This window comes from Clytia hemisphaerica, unplaced genomic scaffold (genome assembly GCF_902728285.1).
Source record: "Clytia hemisphaerica strain Z4C2 unplaced genomic scaffold, Clytia hemisphaerica genome assembly, whole genome shotgun sequence".
NCBI lineage: Eukaryota > Metazoa > Cnidaria > Hydrozoa > Leptothecata > Clytiidae > Clytia > Clytia hemisphaerica.
Window position 1 is genome coordinate 458,694 of NW_027103551.1, and position 20,981 is coordinate 479,674.

Genomic DNA, 20,981 nt, shown 5'->3' on the forward strand with positions numbered 1-20,981 from the left:
GTCAAAAGTTACCTTACGTGACAAGGATCTTGTGTGCCAAATTTCATCCAAAAAGACCCAATAGATCAAAAGTTAAGGGGTGGTACAGGAAAAGCCCCCCCCTAGTTCTGAACCGCCCCTAAAAGCCTAGTATGAATAGGGTTAAAGATGTTACTCGACTCGAATATTCTTCAATCGCTTCGAATATTTTTCAATCACCTCGAACAATTTTCGATCGCCTCAAACTTTTTTCAATCGCATCGAACATCTTTTAATCGCATCGAACATCTTTTAATCACATCGAATATCTTTTAATCGCATCAAACATTTCTTAATCGCCTCGAACATTTGCTGATCGCCTCGAACATTTTTTAATCGCTGTGAATTTTTTTCAATCGCCTTGAACAATTTTTGATCGCCTCGAACAATTTTTGATCGCTTCGAACAATTTTTGATCGCCTCGAACAATTTTTACTTGCATGGAACATTTTGTAATTGCATCAAGCATTTTTTACTCGCTTCGAGCATTTTAATCATAGTCTCGAATATTTTTTAATCGTTGCGATGGTTTTTTAATCGCCACGAATAAAATATGTTTGTTTCGTGCATTTGGGTGCTTGTAACAGCCATTGAAGTGTTCTTTACAAACATCCGCGTGTTCGCGTGTCCTTTTCGAACACTTTCGCACTTTCTAGTGTACATGTTTGCGTAGAAAACAAATTCTTTTATGAACTGATGTCTAAGATTTTAACACAAAGAGTAAAATACCTTAAATCTCCTTTGTGTAAAATCGAGTATTGATTGGAAGTCAAAACGTCAGTTTATACCTGTTTGAAATTATTTAAAGTTTTTTTTGGGGACACCCGGTATGATACGATTCGTCGTTAAGATCATTCTTTTTCTCCAACCAGACTTTACCAGCGCAACCAATCTTCGCATACCTCCCCTTGAGGAGTTACGGCTTCAAGTTTATCATCCAAGCTGATTTTGAAGTCCCCTCGTCTCGTGAGGACATCGATATGGACAGCGCATGGAATCAGTGCATCCTTCATTATATCCCTGAACTTGTCGCTGAAGCCTTCACCCAATTCAAGGTTTGTTTAACCATCTGTTTTTTGGGCCTCCTTAATTTTACCAACCACTTTCACCGACGAACAAAGCAGGGAAAATATTGAAAACTCAAAACCATATTAAATTTAGAGACCGTTAAAATTAAAGTGTGTCGCATGATAATGTATTTTTGAAGCAGCTATTAATAGCGGCCATGCTCCTTTTAATTTCAAAAGAATCTCCTAATCTCGAACTTTTTGTACATCTTTTCCTCGCAGATAATCGTTTCTCTTTCACTAATCCACAGGCCCATCCACACTTTACTGGTTACCAAGGAATCATCGAATACTTCAAGTTCATGGACCTCGAAGACCACGTTCTAGGCATATTTAAACAAGTCGCTCACAACGTCATTAAAGGTCTACAACGGAAGCCCTGTATCCCGTACGTCTTCACCCCACTGGAAACTAACGGAAAAGCACAGGAGAAGATGGAAGAGACACAGGCTATCGAAGGCTCGTCAACAGATGTAGAGACTAGCGAGGCAATGGCGAACGAAACACAACAAAACCAAGCCCAAATCATGTGGACTCTACCAACTTCATGCGTCGTTAGTTATTTTTTCCGACTTGTATCCAATAAGAAGCTTTTCTCGTATTTGCATAAGGGTTAACAAAGTTACATCTTCGGCCGCCTTTTTTTCCAAAAGATCATTAAAGGTCGTGAATTTTTCCGACAAATTTATTCTAAGGAATAATGGACTAACCTGTACGTTCTAGCTGGGAAATTTCCTAGCTGGGAAATTTGCTAGAACAACAAACCATCCTATTATTTGCAAACGTATTTTGTTTAAACAGTTGAGGCTCTTTAATTCGATCTAAAAGGGTCAAAGAGTTTTCTTCAAATCAAGAAGAAATTCGATTTATTTAGAGCATTTTACACTACTCTCTAGCTGAGGTGACCAAAGTTCGAATTACGGAAATATTCGAGAGAAAAATACAGAAAACTTCGAATTAGGGAGAGTCCACTGTAATGAGGGTCGAATCAATAACAACATAGATAAGTGCTTTTTCACATCACTTTAATAAACAAAGGTGGACAAAACAGTTCTTATTTATATTTCAAAAGGTTGGAACAGAAGATCTTCGAAAGACTGTCCCACCGAACATGCTTCTCAAGAACCTCGGTTTGAACTTTGTTGCTAAGGAATTACAAAACAACGTCAAAGAGAGTATTCTAGAATCGCTTGGCGTTTCAAAGATGTCTGTGGAACAGTTAGTGGACATTGCAAAAGCCTTCTTGAACGATGTTCGCGAGCGGGCAGAATCAGATGAAGAGATTTCAGTAGGCGAGCGACAAAAAAATTTCGATTGGATTGGCGAATGGTTGTCAGTCATTTTCACGACCATGCAGGAGAACTGCGATTACAGTCAAGAGACACTATCGTTGATAAAGAGTTTGAAGATTTTCGTTTTGTGCGACGGATCGTTTGTCTCGATGAACGAGCAAACCATCTTCTTCCCCATCGACCTGGATGTCACCACTAACAAGAAGAACAGTGAGTCTTTTGTTGTTCTGTTTCTACTTGAGCAATCGAACTCAAACTTAGATAACTATTTAGCCTCGCTCTGATACACGGGTTTAAAGAACTGAGTGGTCAGGGATTCCCTTGATCTTTTTGTACAGAAAAAGAATGAGGGTATTGTAAACTTCTTATTTAAAAACAAACTATGTAAGAACACGATGCTTCGATGGCTAAAATATTTAAAGAGCAAGCTAAGAACATTTTAAGGCTTTGCGGACTTTAAAACATCCGATTTCTTTGAAAAATGGACAAAAAGGCTCACAAAATGACGAAAACAAGAATATGTTAAGAACATTTTGAGGCATAAAACTATAAAAAGTTAAGAACATCAAAAGGCTTCAAAAAATTCTGGATGTTCTTATAAAAAACGTGTACCTTAAACCCGACCAGATTATCTGCAGGTTTCTGAAGCATTTCTTGTTTGTACAGAAAAACACAGGTGTGTTCTGCTTTTCGAGTTTGTCTTTACCGAGTTAATGAAGGCGTGTAAAAATGGATGTTATATACAATAATTTGGCTAGAAACAGAGCTATCTTGAGGGATAGAAACTAATTACAATTAAAGACAAACCTATTATAATTCATTTATTTGAGAATAAAAGGAAAAGAAAATGTTAAAATGTTAAATAATATTCATGATGTAATTTTTTCGTTGATTGACACTCCGAAACAAAATATTTGGCCTCTATTTTATTGGTGGCAAACTATTTGTGTTCCCCAAATGTCTTCCCGGAAAAAAAAAGAAAAGGTTATACAGAAGTCCAAATACTCTTTAATAAAAATTCTTTAATTATCTACAATAGACTTCCAAAAGATATTTAATTCCATTTTATTGCGTCACAATTTATTAAACTTTCTTTTTCGTAAATCGGCCAATTTTTTGCCACCAATAATGGCGGTAGACTATGCTATAGTCTAAGACAAGTTTCATCTAAAAAAGGAACAAACGTGAAGAGGGGAATTTTTTTACGGGAGTGGCCGTTGTCTTAGACTATATCAATTTGGTAGAAAAGCGGAAATTTTGGATTTTGGTTAGCGGTGTGATCGGCCGGCCCGGTTCGAACAAATGTAAACAAACAGTCGGGTCTGACTGGTAAATCCCGCGGCAGTTCTTGCTGTGAATACAGATTGACCCGACTGGAATAATGATTCCAAAACAGGGCGACAGAAAGTTATTGATTGATCTGTTCGTGTGGAAATGTTTTATGCAATTCTTTAGCATTTGAGTCTCTTAGCCTCCTATTAGTTAGTACTTTAGTTTGTAACTTCTTTGCAACAAGGTGTTTTATGTAAATGGTTTGTGTTGAATTTATTTTTAACAAGCAGAACTCAGATTCAAGCAAGTATCATATTTTTCAAGAGTAAAAAGAGAGAATAGGTAAGCAGTAAGGCTCTCTTTTATTTTGAAAGACTTATCTTTTTTTAATACAAACGTATCCACCAGACTTATCTCCAGTGTATAAGGCTTGCTTTGTCTGATTGCGTTAGGAAAATTTTATTAGAGTGGCATGCATTTTTCAACCACAGCTCTTTTACAAGTGTAAGTGTGATGCATATTATTTTTCTTTATCAAAATTTTTTTAATTTTTATAAAACGCATAATTGTTGGTTTTAATTTTTTCTCTACATATATACTGTTCAGGCGAGACTGACTAATTGACAGACTAATTTGTCATTTTCTTACAGGCCGCAAGCTAACGAAAAAAGAGGATCAGTTTGGTTTGCAAAAAAAGAATGAATCATACATTAGACCAATTTACGGTAGTCACTACCTTAAAGGAAGAAATTTTGGCGGAAAGAAAATTTGGCGGATTTGGCTGAAATCCGCCAAATTAAGTTCCCGCCAAAATTTCTTTTTTCCGCCATCCGCCAAATTAAATTCCCGCCAAATTAAACATTTTGAAATTATGATCTCTTTTAAGGTGTTTTTGCTATTTTTTCGCTGTTTTGACGCCATCTTAAGGTTAAATTTTTAAGCGACCGCCAAATTAAATTCCCGCCAAATTTAGTTTTTTCGTCCATCCGCCAAATTAAATTCCCTCTGAAAAAACTTTTTTGGCCATCCGCCAAATTAAATTCCCGCCAAAATTTCTTCCTTTAAGGTACTACTAGTCACACACATAGCAAATTTTTTTTTTAAATCACCATGATATTTTGGGTGAAATTACAAGATTTCTTTTTCACAATTGTAACCTTTTAAAGTGAATTATATGTGAGTTCATCTGAAAATCAAGGTATATATATACTTTTTTAGATTTTTTCCTGTGTGAATGATTGCGGCATTAATTTTGATTTTTAAAATTTTAGGTTCAGTCCGGGCCGTAAAACAACAAATCAAATTGGTCCCACCTTATGGTCTTCCAAAACCTTTCAAGTCCAACACAGAAAAAATTCAATGTAAATCATTGTATGACTTTTTAGTGGATTCGCGATGAAAAGCTTCAATTAATAATTCACGATGAAAAGGTGAAATTTAATCGTGAATTATTGTCAGATTGCAGCTTTTCACCATGAATTCACTAAAAGGCCAATTTTTTTCCTGTGCTAAGTTTTCATATACTGATTATAATTTTGATAATTATTAAATATAGAAAAGTAAATATATAATAAACATTTCCAATAATGTTGACACCAACTTCAATTGTGGACAAAATAGCAACCATTCCTAGCAAGATACTGTAGTCATTAAGAAAAGACTTTTCTTTATTCATCTTCTTATTGACTGCTATATGTTAGTAATAGTTGCTATTTTGCCCTACTATAATCAAGAGGGCATTATATAAAGACATTATATTCAATATTTATTTTTTTCATGCAAAAAAAAATGTGTATGAAATTTCTATCATATTTTTGGTTATCTTTTTTTTTAATTTTGAATAAATCAATTCATTTTTACGTGGGATTTTACAGGCTTGCCACTTGGATAATTTAAAAGGATATTTGAGTAAAGAAATTTGGTAGGTATTTTTTGATAAGCATCTGTGTTTGCAGTCAAAAATGCCTTCTCGGCCTCAGGTCTAAAATTGAAAATTTGAACCACATATTTTTTGAGGAATTTTTTTTTACAAATACATTTCAATCGTCACAGTGACCCTACATTTTAAATTTAAAGTCATTTTGATCATTGGTTCAGGAATTATGATAAATTTTTATTTTTTTACAAGATTCAAACAAAATTTGTGTTTTCACAGGATTTATAGGTGTAAAATTTTAGATGAAATTTGCAAACTATATCACAAGAAAAAAACAATTACCTTGACCTTATAGATGAATTGGCAGTGAAAAACTGTAATCTTTCAATAATTACTTGGTGATTAGCTGAGATTTCACCGTAAATTATTATAAAAGATTTCAGCGTTTCACCTTGAATTAGCCTAAAGTGAAGGGCAATTTTATATTTTGCATTCTGTGTATGGACTGATTGGGTAGCAGATAATGTTGCATTTTCCAGAAGAATTTGGAGATTTGAAGTGAAAAAAGATTCTTTTCGATAAAATTTTTCTAACATCGTAAAAATTTACGGTTCAAATTTTCAATTCATGATATGCACCATTGCAATGTCTTCCGTTCCACCCAATAGCTGATTGGTTGAAAGTGGCGTATTGACTGCTTTTACGTCACTTCCAACCAATGAGATATTGGGTGGAACGGAAGACATTGCAGTGGTGCATATCATGAATAGACCTGAGGCTTAGAAAAGCTGTTTTTGAATGAACCAGCTGCTTGCTGAAAATATAGTCTAAAAGAAACTTTTTGTTCAGATGTTTGAAGTAACTGCTCTTGTATCATAGAAGGGTCGTTGTTCAGATGTTGTGGAAAGTGTTGTTTAGATATTGTGGAGGGTTTCCTTCAGTCATAATGGAAAGTGCTGATCAGCTCACCGTGGCACCGTGGAAAGGTGTTGATCAGCCACGGTGGAAAGTGTTGTTTAGATATCGCAGAAAGTGTTGTATAGATATCGCAGAAAGTGTTGTTTAGACACTATGGAGGGTGTCGGTTTGATATCGAGAAAGGTGTTGGTTGAATTTTGTAGAAATGCATTGGTTGAAATATGCCAGATAACCGCACCATGGTTTTTAAAATATATTGCTGGTACCATATACTGTACTGTCACTCAAGTGCCAAGCTGAAAAATTGACTATCAGAAAATATAAAAAGATAGCTAAACATTAAACTCAATCAAGCCCAACAAAAATAAACAGGAAGTAAAATCTATTAAAATTTAGGCCTTTTTTCTTTAGAAGAAACTTTTCAGAGATTGAAGATTTTTGACGTGCACAAAATCATACTTGACTTGAGACAGAACTGGAAAAAGTCAATATTTCAGTCTTAACTGACACTGATTCCTGCTACCATAAAAGAAACTACAAAATCCAGTGAATATAAACCTTACCTTTAGATGCTACATCAAGTTGAATCAAAGTTAGAATTTGTTTGTGGGCCTTGAGGAAAACAATCCCTTTCTAACTAATATTGTCAAAAAAGCTAAAGAAACAGCAAATGCATTTAAGTAAGGTCTTCAGCCTTCGAATTATCCTACAATAACATTCTTCTTCACCAAAGAAAACAACCATTCTTTGGATAAAGTTCACTCCCTACTTGCATCCTTCCCTTCGATTTTGTGTTGTTTTGGTTTTCTCTACCAAGTTCGTCTATAAATCTACAGGGATTTTTCGCAAAAATCACCGACCCTTCTCCAAGGTCGGTAAGGGCAAAGATAAAATCAAGAAAAGCGCCAAATTGATATCGTCCGTAAACACAGACTCTATCCGCCGCGAAACATATTACGTTTTATAATATACAAACTATGTTATATCATAATAATATATTATACGGACGATAGCATCGTCTATAATGGCGGCAAAGTTGTAACGTCATGTCTATCGTTTCGGCACAAAGATTACATCATGAATATCATGAATACGGTGATAGGTTATAAAATGTAAAAAATATTTGTAAAATAAGACAATGTCGTTTAGGGACCAGGTAAAGACCAAATATAGGAATTTAGCTAATTACTCATTAAAAAAAAATTGAAATTAACAAAAGCCTATCCTCTCCAACTAAATTTTTTTTTCTTGTTTAGAGTTTTGTGTATTTGGTATAATGAAAATTGGTTTATTTCTACAAAAGTAAAATTTCTTCCAACAAAAAGTTACAAACTCATATATTGTTTATCCAACGTTCCTTTTTAGACCAATCAGAGCCGTTACGAGTGATCGAGAAAGACCTTCAAATCCTCACCTACGACATCTACCTCAATCTTGATCTCATTCAGAAGCAACAAGTGAGGCGGTTGTTGAAAGACTTGGGCGTGAAATCAATGACGCCCTCAGACCTGATTTACAACCACATCATTCCTCTATTTAAAGAAAAAAATTGGAAGGTGAGGTGTTCTTTAGAGATGATTTCTTTGTCTCTTGAAAGTTTCAAATTTTGAAAAGTGCAAAATCTTCGGCCATCATTCTGCTCTTAGATGAACAGTTTCGAAAATGACTCAAAATATAAAATTGTGAAATTTGTAACCAACAGACCTTATCGGAGTTTTGCATTGTGGGATTGTTTCGGGGGTTATTACAATAGAATTCCTAAGAGATTTCTATTGTAATACCCCCGAAACAATCCCACGATGCATCAATTTTTTAGAAAAATAAAAAACGTCGATAAGATCTATTACACGCTTTTTTTTTATAAGAATACACTTTATAAGAATGTCCATGATGAAAATGGCCAAAAAACTAAGAATATGATAAGAATATCACCATCATGGAATTTTGCTACTAAAGCTAAGAATGCCATTGTAAGAGCATTTTCAATTATAAATTATCAATTATCCCCAAGTTAGGCTCACTCGTTTTACAAAAGTGCCATTTTATGCTTGAGATTGAAAACAGTATTATTGAGACAGTCAAAGGAAAAGGCTAATATCGACACACCATGTACTATCTCTGGTTCTTCCGTGCCCCAGTATCCCCATAAAATCTAACAAATATTATAATAAAACTTGTTTCCAAAAAAAAATGTTACACAGATTTACATACAAATCTTATTTAAATAAATAATCAAAATGATTGCAAATTTTCCATCGTGGTAATAATCTTTAGTTACTTTACTAACTCTCCACCAATTATTGTCATCTAAGCATTCCCTGAACTTCATGCTATTTGTGGCGAATTCTGGATGGAGAAGGAACATTTTTCCACTCTTTGCCACCTTTTTATCTACCCTCTCAACAATAAAGTCGTATCCTTCTTCGTAGTAGTCGATATCGATGTGTTGTTTTAAACCAATAAATAACCACTCACGTTCACACCGCTGGACAAAGTCTTTCTTCATAAACATATACTGTTTTGTGTCGATGTTGATAATTTGTTGTTTTCCGTGTGTTAAGATCAAGCTTATACCCTGGTACCAGTCTTGATAAGACTTGTAAATGGTGTCGAGCAATTTTTTATCTTCAAAGAACGTATCAACACCCCAAGTTAACTTTTCCTGATCGGTGAAAACTCGTTTGACCGGTAAACCTGCCTGGGCTTCGTCCTCTTCCTGCCTTTGATTGTTTTTCGCTTCTAAATTTTCGATTTTGTTTCGAAGTGCTTCAATAGTCGCGTCTTTTGCCTTCGTCAATTCAACAAGTTTCAGGTTGTGATCATTTTCTAAATCTTTCATTTTCAGTTCCATATCCTTGAGTTTCACGATGTTGTTGTGTCCCAGCTCTTTGATTTGAAGTTTGAAATCGTTCTCTTTCGTTAGCATTTCCTGGTCTTTTGTCATAAACTTCATTTTGCAGTCGTTTTCCTTGGTTGCAATCTCCTTGTCTTTCTCGTTCAGTTTTGTCGTCATCTCGTTTTTCATGTCTGCAATTTCCTTGATTTTCATTGAAAGTTGTTTTTCCATTTCATTTATTTTATCTTGTAGCTCAGCATCAGCAACGATTTGTTTCGAATCTATTCCGTGAGAGTTTTTTAACTTGAACAACTCGAATTGATGAGATAAAGTTTGATTGTCTTTTTCTAACTGCATGGTTTTCAACTTTTTCTCATTTTCTGATTCAAGTTGTTGGATCTTAAACTCCATTTTGAGTTTCTCAATTTCTTTTAGATGTTCTTCTTTAAGCTTTCTGATTTGCTGGTCGTTAGTAGTATTTCTCCCGCTAGCGCTGTGAGCCAGATTTCTTTCATCGGCATGTGCAGAATCCATTTTTGATATATTGAGGTCGAGCACAATTACTTCTGACTGTAAAACTTATCGCAACACACAAACATCAAACACATCAGAAAAGCGTTCCTTTATGCTGAGACCACAACAAAAACATGGAATGCAAGAATTCTATACTATAATCTCAAATTACTTTTTTATTGCAAAATATCTTTGTAATCTTCTTTCATGTGATTATGATTTGAATGCCATGGTAACAGAGTCAAATTCTCAGAATTCTTTCTCTCTGTAAAGATGAATAAAAAATTGGGAACTATCTCTACCAAATTGCTTTATAAAAGATCAAACTTTTGCTTGTTTACATGCATAGCTCGTACATTTTCCTTTTTAAACACGCGCAGAGGAAGTAAAAATACAGAAATAATCCTTTGCATTTGATTCCATTTAAGGAATAAATTGCTCTTTAAAACCTAACTTTCGAACTGGAAACAATTGATATTTTTTAGGAAAATTTTTGCCCCAACTGAAAAGGTTCCACCGCTCCACCGTTGCACCGTGGATGTCTGAAAGAATAAGGGTTGAAGAAATGCGAATATGTGATACCTAAGTGATCCAAATTTCGAGATATTAAATCTGCCATTATCAAATATTGTTGTTAGAGCTGTTCAAAGAAGCAAGTCTAGAATCTTGTTACTAATAAAATGGGCTATTCCATTTTATATCCAAACAGGAGAGAGAGCGCTAGATCTAACTTTCGCTTGTACACGAATGATGTAGCGCCGTTTGTCGTTAGGCAAAGTTTCAAGCACTACAATGGTTTCTTCTCGGGTTCCAATTCCAAAAAAAAACTTCGATCAAAGATGGTGGATATAGCTTGGTCTAGGGATAAATAAAGGTCAGTGGGGGTAATCAGAGAAGAATTTCCAGGGGGTATGAAAAAGTATTTTTTCATTTTTCCGTTCGTCCGCTCTCACTTTTAAGATATGAAAAGAATTTTTCCAAGGATTCTTTTGCAAATGTTGACATTTTCCAGGGGGTATTCACACGCATTTCTAAAAATCTTTCTTTGCCTTGAAAAGGTTCGTCCACCCTCCCCCTTGTATGGAAATGTTATGGAACAGCCCAATCTTATGTTGTTTCCTTCATCCCAGCTGGCACACAATGTTGTTTTATAACGTTCAAGTAACGTTATTTGGACGTTATGAATGTCAGATGGACGTTGTTTTGACGGTGTGTGCCGTCTGGGATATGGTAATGTACATTAGAATTGAAAGATAATGTCTGTGAAAGAAAACCAACCTTTCACTGAAATTTAAGGCACAGTGGACTAACTATTAGGAGGACAGGGGATTGACTGAAAAATGCCAGCCGAACCAGGTTCTAAACGATCTAAAGACTAACAGTCTTTCTAAAGTAATTGTTTGAAGTGGTGCTACGATTTTTATTCAAATTTTATGATTTCTTCTTTTCAGTCGAAGTCTGAAGACCTATTAATCGCATGCGTGAGCTACCTTCGTCAGCAGATGACCGTTGGACTTTTCACGCAAATTTCTGAATTAAAAGAACACATCGTCCTCGCTACCAACAAAGGGTTGAAGTCACCTTCCGCAGATCGCATTTACATCCCTTCGGAGTATGGGAATGAACACAGGCTAAAAGAGAAATTCCCAGGTGAGATAATATCATCTTCAATCCTTTTACTTTTTGGACCTACCTGGATGTCCTATAAATTAACCTTTGTCCGTCCGTCCGTCCGTCCGTCCGTCCGTCCGTCTGTTACCAGCTTTTCTCGAGATTGGCTCATTAGTTTTTTCTGATTTTTGGCACAAATATGCAAAATGGCAATGCCCAAAATGTGACGGAGCCCGATTTTCGAAAAAAAATTATTTCCGACCGAAAATGCCGGAAATATGCCGGAAAACCGTTTTTGGCATTTTCTCAAGAATTCATCATTAGTTTTTTCTGATTTTTTGCACAAAGATGCGTATTAGCAATGCCCAAAACTTGGCCGAGTTCGATTTTTGAGAAAAAATCTCTTCCGGTCGAAAATGCCGGAAATATGCCGGAAATCGCCGTTTTTGCAGATTTTCATCGGACTTTTTCCATATATTTCGTTGTTTTTTTTTAACACAAAAACATTATTAATAGCAATGTCCACGATCAAGCATGGTTCAATTGTCAATTTAACTGATTTTTGAAGCCGCAATTTTCTAGAAATCGCCGGAACAGCCGAATTTCGCCGGAAAAACCGTATTTCTTGAAATTCTTGAGCTGTACTTTATATTTTTTTATGAAATTTTGCACACTGATGCAAAATGTCAATACCTAAATTGTAATGGAGCCCGATTTTCGAAAAAAATTCATTTCCGGCCGGAAATATGCCGGAAAAACTGTTTTTTTGGCATTTTCTCGAGATTTTATCATTAGTTTTTTCTGATTTTTTGCTCAAAGATGCGTATTAACAATGAGCAAAACATGGCCGAGTCCGATTTTTCAGAAAAAAAACTTTTCCGGTGGAAAATGCCTGAAATATGCCGGAAATCGCCGTTTTTCTAGATTTTCATTGGACTTTTCCCTTGTAATTGGTTGTTTTTTCATTCAAAAACATTATTAATAGCAATGCCCACCATCAAGCATGTTTCAATTTTCAATAAAATTGATTTTTGAAGCCGGAACTATTTTAAAAGTCACCGGAACAACCTATTTTCGCCAGAAAGACAGTATTTCTTGAATTTCTCGAGCTGTACTTTTATATTTTTATATGAAATTTTGCACATTGATGCAATATGACAATACCTAAAATGTGACGGAGCCTGATTTTCGAAAAACAATTTTTTTCCGGCCGAAAATGCCGGAAATATGCCGGAAAACCCGTTTTTTGACATTTTCTCGAATTTTCATCCTTAGTTTTTTCTGATTTTTGCAGAAAGATGCGTATTCGCAATGCTCAAAACATGACCGAGTTCGATTTTTTGAGAAAAAACTTTTTTCGGCCGAAAATGCCGGAAATCGCCGTTTTTGCAGATTTTCATTGGACTTTTTCCTAACATTTCTTTGTTTTTTCCCACCATCAAGCATGATTCGATTGTCAATAAAACTGATTTCTTCAACCGGAACTTTCTACATCTTTTTTCCTTTTTCCCCTTCCCTCTCCCCTTCCCTCTCCCCTTCCCTCTCCCCATCCCTCTCCCCATCAACATTCAATGATGAAATTTAACGCGTTATGGCTTTTCGCTAAACATTATATTTTCCAACGGATTGTTTCCGTTTTTCTCCTTATTGCTATCTAACTTTCATCATCAGGTAGGTCCATTCAGCATCTAGCTTGTTTAGTCTAGAAACTCAAACGGAGAATTTTATTTAATGATGTATTTTATGTTCGCTAATTTAGTTGATTAACGTCTAATTTATTACGATAATTGAAGTCATTCGAGATAAGCTAATTTTATCTGCTAACCCTGTAACCTTCTTTCCGTGTAACGGGTTGAAAAGGGGTTGAAGGTTTTAATGGCTGTCTCCTCTCTCCGTTGACCGTATTATTTAATGATTTTGGAAAATAATCATTTGATGTTTTTTGACGTAACTGACATCTAAACCTACTTAACTGTGAAATTGGGAGATGAGAGATTTTGAAATCACTTAATCCATTTTTTGAAACTTGTTATTGATAAATCTATTACAGCATGCGATTGGACATTGGTCAGTCCAAAATATCTCTCCGAAAACACGACAACATTACAAAAGAAATCATGGTTAGAATTTTTCCAAACAATCGGGTTGGATGTGTTCGTCAAGTTGCAGCCCAAGACCGTCGAAATGCATTCTTCAGATCTAGTAAGTTTGAAATGCTCTTTTTATCTTGTTTTTCCATTGTCTTATTTCTATGAAATTATTCAGTTGATTGTCTTCTGATCAGTATCATGGATGGCGGATAAATTTTGCGGGAATTTACTTTCACGGTTGAAGAATATTTTTGGCCAAAAACCATCTTTAAATAAGCAAAAAAACCTTTTTTAAGCCCTGGAATTGCACAAATATGGAAAATAATTGAAAATGAATCAAATTCGCCAAATTTGATTTAGCGGATGGCAAAAAAAAGTTTTGGCGAGAACTTTTTAAATTTGCAGATTTTAATATATTGTTTGGATATTCTTTCCGCCAAAATTTCTTCCTTTAAGGTACCAAAAAGATATTTATTCCAGTAACTACTGTAATCTGAACACATATAGTGATACTCAGTATATTCCTTCTTTTGCAACCAGGCACATTCAGTATGGAAAGATGTCTACACAACATGGCCAGCCACTGAAAATGGTACCTACACCATCGAAGACCTCACTCTACCCGAGTTCAATAAACTCATCGCCAGCAAACAAAGGAATGAGATTGTGGGATTCTCATATCTGATCAACAACTACTGGGAAGAGAGGTTCCAGAAACATGATCTTCAGAAAGCAAACTGTGTGGTGAAAGACACCAATGGAACTGTTTTGACCAATACCAACTCATCCTTCTTCTTGATGGTAAGTTTTATGGTTTCTTTTTACAGTGAATTACCAACTTTAGACACAGAATCTGATTCTTTTCGAAATCTAGTGGATGGTTATATTTGCTCCTTGCCGATTTAATCTTTTGAAAAATGTTAGTTTCATTAACTGTATTTCTATCACTACACTACCATTTCTTTTACAGATGCAAGAATCTAAATGGATCCCCTCCACCACAGAACAATTACACATCCCATCTGACCTGTACATAGTCAACCCTTCTGTGGAAAGGTTGTTTGCCAACAAAGTGTCTTATATACACGCCAAAATATCTAACGATGACTTTAGAGAAACTTTAGGTAAGCAACCAACAACCTTCATCCTTCAACATTCATCGGCAATTTAGAATTTATTATCGAGTTTGATGTGTTTTCTGAGGTGGGTTGTTCGAAATCGTTTTAGTCACGCCAACGCCGCCCTTTGTGAAAAAGTTACACAGGGGTCATCTATATAGTACGTACACAATAGAAATAACGTCGTTCAAACCATAGGCGTATGCTTTTGCGTTGAACCCCCGTTTTGAACCCCTCCCACTGGTGGATTTAGGACAATAGAGCAACTACTTCGGTAACATGCGAAGGAGTGCAACGCTCGTTAAAAGACAATTAAATTACAATTAAATATTTCTTCTTCTGATAAGTTCGACGTGGTCTAAAACCGTCTATGCCTCCCAACCCTTTATTGCGTACGTACAATTTGAATGATCTCTAAACTCGCTTTCATCTTCTAAGAGAATAATGACGACGTTTTTGTAACAGCCAACTATCATAAGGGTTCGAATCTCACGTGCTCTTAATTTAGAGTTGTATTCTTAGACGCACGTCTAGCAAACATATTAAAAACCAATGAGATGTGACCGAAGGCTACAAAGGAATATTCAACCTTTTCCGGACAAGCAAAAGTGATGTTTTAAGATGTACGCTGTATTTTGGTTGTCGGTTTGGACCTAGCACTTTTTGGACCTACCGCCGGGTGCCCCGGTGGAGGTTCTATAAATTAACCCATGTCCGTCCGTTCGTTCGTCCGTCCGTCCGTCCGTCTGTTACCAGCTTTTCTCAGGATTGGCTCATTAGTTTTTTCTGATTTTTTGCACAATGATGCAAAATGGCAATGCCCAGAACGTGACGGAGCCCGATTTTTGAGAAAAAATTTATTTGGGCAAATTTGGGCCAAAAACTACCTAAAAATAGGGTTTTTTGGACTTTGTGCAAAATCCTGTCATTACTTTTTTCTGATTTTTTGTACAAAGACGGAGGGCAAGATTCTCTAAAGAATGGCTGAAGTGGTTTTTCCCGGAAAATTCTTATTCGCCTTAAAAAACGGATTTTCGTATTTTGGGGGAAATTCCTTTTAACCAAATAAGAAAATATAGCTTTTCTCAATGTTGACTCGTTATTTTTTTCTGATTTTTTGCACGATGATGCAAAATGGCAATGCCTAAAATGTGTCGGAGCCCGATTTTCGAAATAAAATATAATTGGGCAAATTTGGGCCAAAAACTGCCTAAAAATAGGGTTTTTTGGACTTTGTGCAAAATTCTGTCATTACTTTTTTCTGATTTTTGTACAAAGATGGAGGGCAAGATTCTCTAAAGAATGGCTGAAGTGGTTTTTCCCGGAAAATTCTTATTCGCCTTAAAAAACGGATTTTCGTATTTTGGGGGAAATTCCCTTTAACCAAATAAGAAAATATAGCTTTTCTCAAAGTTGACTCATAATTTTTTTCTGATTTTTTGCACAATGATGCAAAATGGCAATGCCTAAAATGTGATGGAGCCCGATTTTCGAAAAAAAATATATTTGAGCAAATTTGGGCCAAAAGCTACCTAAAAATAGGGTTTTTTGGACTTTGTGCAAAATCCTGTCATTACTTTTTTCTGATTTTTTGTACAAAGATGGAGGGCAAGATTCTTTAAAGATTGGCTGAAGTGTTTTTTCCTGGAAAATTCTTATTCGCCTTAAAAGACGGATTTTCGTATTTTGGGGAAATTCCCTTTAACCAAATAAGAAAATATAGCTTTTCTCAATGTTGACTCATAATTTTTTTCTGATTTTTTGCACAATGATGCAAAATAACAATGCCCAAAATGTGACGGAGCCAGATTTTTAAGGAAAATTTTGGGGACATTCCTTTTTACCATTTTACATTATTCAACACACAAGCTTTATTTTTCCATTCTGAATTTTTGTACAATTATTGTCACTTTTTTCTTATTTTCATCTGATGTTAATCATTAGGTAGGTCCATTCAGCATGTTGCTTGTTTTGTTTTTGTCTTTTGTTTGAACAAAATACCCCTAGAATGAATGAGTTTGCTTATTGTGCATAATACATTCGTTCTGCTAAGTTGCTGGAATCTGTTGTCGGCAAATTGTCCCAGCTGGCACACAACGTTGTTTCAACGTTCGTCTAACGTTATATGGACGTTGTGAACGTTAAATAAACGTTAAAAAAACGTTGTGTGCCAGCTGGGATAAGATCGATTTTTAAAAGGCGTTTCTTCCTATGACGGTACCTGAGGTGATGAGAGAAAAAAACTAAAGAGATTCAACCGCTGCCTCCGCAAGTAGGTGGTTATATTGTAAAGATGGTTTTCTGTTCTCAAAAAACCTACTCCTAACAACATTTTACGGTATACTTTGAAATATCTACATCAAGAAATATAACTTCTTTAATTGCAGGCGTCCAACGTGAAGTCAAGATGACGAATTTCATCACGCAATTCAAACGTTGGAACGGATCAACGGAAGTTTTCACGACGACGTATGGACACGTCCAAAACATTTATCGATACGTGAGAGATGTGCTGGTGGAAGAAGCTACAGATATTATGGTGGACAAGTGTATCTTTTTACCATCTCGAGATGTTATCGCGAAGAAATTCAAAGATGATGATAAAGTCGAAGGTGAGTGTCGAACTTTGCTGAACTTTGTTTTTTGATAAATTTTGATGACGGAATAATCCTGCTGAATCCAGTGAATAATTGTGTTATCCAGTCCATCAAAAATCCTTAAGTCGACCCTAATTTTTCAATTCTACAGGAAAAGTTATCGGTGTTTTTAGAATATTTAATCCGTGTTATTGGGTTTATTGAATTATTGAACACGATGAAAAGATTAAATCCCTCTGAGAACTTTTTAAAGGATCTTGGTTTGTGTAACTTTTTCAAGGCATATATTATCTGGTTGCCACTCGCATCATGAAACTTCCCTCTCTTTTTAAGGTAATTTTTACAAGATCAAGGAAGTGTGTTGGGACGATCCGTCAGGAATTGTTGAGATCAGTAAAGATGTATACGGCACGAGGCGTATATTGAAAGGCTTCTTCGCAGACCAAATGAGAGATTTCTTTGTACAAATGTTGGGTGTGCCCATGTTTCCTACCACGTCCGAATACCTCAACGCAGCGTACAATCTGGTCAACCGTACTATTCTCCCTGACAAGGATGCGCTGAGGAAACTTTTCAAGATGTTTTGTGTACTCGGACAGAAATGTTGTATTAGTGAGAAAGTGGAGGAACTCAAAGAATGGGGATTACCAGATTCTACAAAGGTAAGAACGTAGTCGGAAGCTCTTTCGATACACGCTTTTTTTATAAGAATAGTGTTTTTTGGTTGAGGGTGAGCATTATTCTTATTTTTCTACTTGCCTATTTTTGTAACTCCGAAATCTCACCCTCATATTCTTATAGAAGTTATTCTTATAAAAAAGGCGTGTAGCTATCACCCCGGAGGTAGGGGAAGGCGTCACTCTTTCTCGTTGGATTGCTCCACTCCTTACCCTTGATCCTTATCTTTAATTGAGGAGCATTAAACAAAAAGAGACATAAAATACCATTTTGTGAATCTTCGGTATGACCACGCCAGGGATTGAAACCTTGCGCACCGTAACTGAGTGCTCTTCCTTTCCATTACGGTCTATAAATATGTATCAAAAGACATAAATTGCACTTCTAGAAAGTATCTGTTTCTTCTGAATTCTAAGGCTTTCTCTAATCTATCATAGGCTTTCTCTAATCTTCTGTTCGTTTGTTCTATGCCCTTTGACGTTCTATTTACGACCGACTTTCCTTGTTACAAATCTAAGCTAAAGCTAAAGATTTTCAAAGTGTTTTTCGTCTAAGCCTAAGGAGTCGTAGTCTTGTTTCTTTATTAAATCTTTGAGGTTTTTGTGTTCTTACATGGTGTCATTACCAGCACCACATTCCATGTACGTATCATTAAATGATTATCTCATTCAGGAACGTATCGAACTGTACCATTCACTGGAAGATTTCGTAGACCCTGACATGCGAAAAACACTTCAATCAGATCGCAACATGAAGACGAGGCTCATACCTACCTCGTCCAATGTCTTTCTGGCCATGGAGAATCGTCCCATACTTAGCATTGATCCTGAGGTATTTATGTTATTGAGTTTCGCCAGTTTAGTAATGAGTATATCCTTTTCAATATCGCACTTTAAAAATCTCCAATATTATGCCCTGGCAGTTTTGACCAATCTTTACCTTAATCTGACTTGTTAACTGAAGAGACCAACAAACTTGTGCGAGTCAAGGATGTCTCTTCGAGTTAAAGAGGCTTGGGTTATGGAGGCTCCACTTTAATACTTTTAGCGCTTCATCAAAATATTCCCTAATAGCCGGTTCTGTTCAATTCTTGTCTTCTACGACTTAATTACCTGTACTTTTTTTCTCCAGGTACACAGTGTCTATGCCAAAGATCGTCAAGTGGACGTGGCGGTGTTGAGTGATATAGCGCGTACTAACATAAACCACAAAGAAGACAAACTGCCAAGTCACCTTCGACGTTCGAAAGAGTTAGAAATCGAGAACATCACTCTCTACGTTATGCTATTCTACAAGACGTGTGGCTTAGAGCTGTTATACGATTTACAATTGAAACCAGAGATTGTAGCAATGGTTGTCACGGGAGGTTGTTACTTCTGGGAGTTGGTTCTCCATAATATCGTGCCAGCTGTCCAGCGCTACATGATGGTTTATCTCCCTGATATCTATGACGATCTTCAGAAACAAAACTTCGCACAGTTCTTACTTGACACGGAAATCAACATGTGTGCGAAACTAGAGGTATGTTTTACCTTAGTAATCTTTATGACCCAAAGCGTAATGGGAAGAGGGGGTAAAAATACAACACAAACAATGCTGAAACAATGATAATACAATAGCAAATAAATAATACCAAACGAAACTGTACGAGTTGTGGAGACGTTCGATCTAATGAGCATTAGATCGAACGTCTCCACAACTCGTACAGTTTCGTTTGGTCCTCTGAAAGTCATAAAAACATTTCCAAAATCTGCCAAAATTGATACAAGTTTTTTCATTCCCTAGGCGAAAGGAAGTTAGAAATTGTTTGCATTTTTTTAAGATATTTATTATTAGAGTCTCACAACACTTCAATTCAAATATAATATGAAGGTACAATGATGTCCTTCGTGATGTTAATTCGATTTTTCAAGTTAAAAGCATTTAAAGAAAAGCAGAACTTTTAAATGACCTAGATATCCGCTACTGGCTATAGTGAACTCTCGCTAATTCGAACCTATCTCTTTTTATAATTCGAACTGAAGTTTTGTTTCCCTTAGCTGGGAAGTGGTATAAATTATCTCTGTCATTCGAATCTTTCTCTAACTCGAGTGAAATGTTTCGTTTCTTGAAGATTGAATTATAGAGAGTCAACTGTATTTCTTTCACTCGCTTACCTTTCCATAATCAGGTTCTGCACCACTTGAAGAATCGAACGTTAGACATTCATCAAGACAAAATCGCCGTCGTTCAATTCGTGGAAGATGAAAATAAAGCAATCGTTTACGTCAACAAGACTTTCGGTGAAGGTAAATGGGAACAAAACGTTTTTTTTTTTTTTTTGTACCGAAAATCTTATCTCATCAAGGCTTATTTCCATTTCGATGTATGGTTTATTCTTCTATTTCTTGTGCTTGAAACTATTGAGACGATTTAAAATATTTCTTCGCCCTTAAGGGTACCTTTTTTGGATTTCCAAAGTCCTGCTAAGGGTCGGAAAAATCAGAAAATTAAATTTCATATAGGAGAAATAGGAAAATTTCAACTTTTTACCCCCAGAAAGATAAAAAATTAGTCAAATCTGTCCCGGTAAGGGTCGTAAAATTTACAAACTTTCCAACTTTCCTTTATTTTCTCCTTTTTAGTCCCGGTAAGGGTCCGAGGGTCGAAAGTCGGGCGGCACCCCCCCCCCCTTCAGCTCGCAACCCTAGTGCCCCCCGGGATTTGTCACATGGGAAACATAGCGAATACCTCGTCAAAGCCCGGGATTTTTCCTTCTGTTTCTTTGTAAGTTCCACATGATCTTCTGGCATAAAAAGCCTTAAAAGTGTCCTGTCGCAAATTCGATTTTTTTCCCTTCTACAAGAGCTTTGAAAGTTGACGTCAAAAAATCGAACATTTAGAGAAGGTCAATTTTGGTTATCCAAACATTCGAAAAAGTTGCAATGTGGAATAGACTTAACTGCGTAGAAATTAGCCGTGTCGTTTTAGTATACAGCACCTGACCCCGAGAATGTAGGTGAATTTTGAATCAGACCTGAAAGATGTAGATTTGCATTTTAGAAAACATTGAATGTTTTCAACGAAATTTTGAACTCCCAAAATCCTTTCCCAGG

At 35.9% G+C, this 20,981-nt stretch overlaps 1 protein-coding gene across 3 annotated transcripts in view; it reads left to right on the forward strand.

The window, feature by feature from the left end:
- The window catches only part of LOC136800146 (uncharacterized), a 58,073-nt gene that overhangs the window by 31,834 nt on the left and 5,258 nt on the right, over positions 1 to 20,981 (forward strand). For 2 of the 3 annotated variants that reach the window (XM_067056757.1, XM_067056759.1), the window contains 13 exons: positions 891 to 1,073; positions 1,337 to 1,639; positions 2,158 to 2,587; positions 7,809 to 7,999; positions 11,244 to 11,442; positions 13,454 to 13,605; positions 14,034 to 14,294; positions 14,464 to 14,617; positions 16,999 to 17,223; positions 17,542 to 17,870; positions 18,559 to 18,717; positions 19,018 to 19,407; positions 20,057 to 20,174. In XM_067056757.1, coding sequence (XP_066912858.1) covers positions 891 to 1,073; positions 1,337 to 1,639; positions 2,158 to 2,587; positions 7,809 to 7,999; positions 11,244 to 11,442; positions 13,454 to 13,605; positions 14,034 to 14,294; positions 14,464 to 14,617; positions 16,999 to 17,223; positions 17,542 to 17,870; positions 18,559 to 18,717; positions 19,018 to 19,407; positions 20,057 to 20,174 — 3,094 coding nt within the window. Of the gene's footprint in view, positions 1 to 890; positions 1,074 to 1,336; positions 1,640 to 2,157; positions 2,588 to 7,808; positions 8,000 to 11,243; positions 11,443 to 13,453; positions 13,606 to 14,030; positions 14,295 to 14,463; positions 14,618 to 16,998; positions 17,224 to 17,541; positions 17,871 to 18,558; positions 18,718 to 19,017; positions 19,408 to 20,056; positions 20,175 to 20,981 lie in introns of all 3 variants that reach the window. The other variant, XM_067056758.1, reaches the window with a different exon arrangement.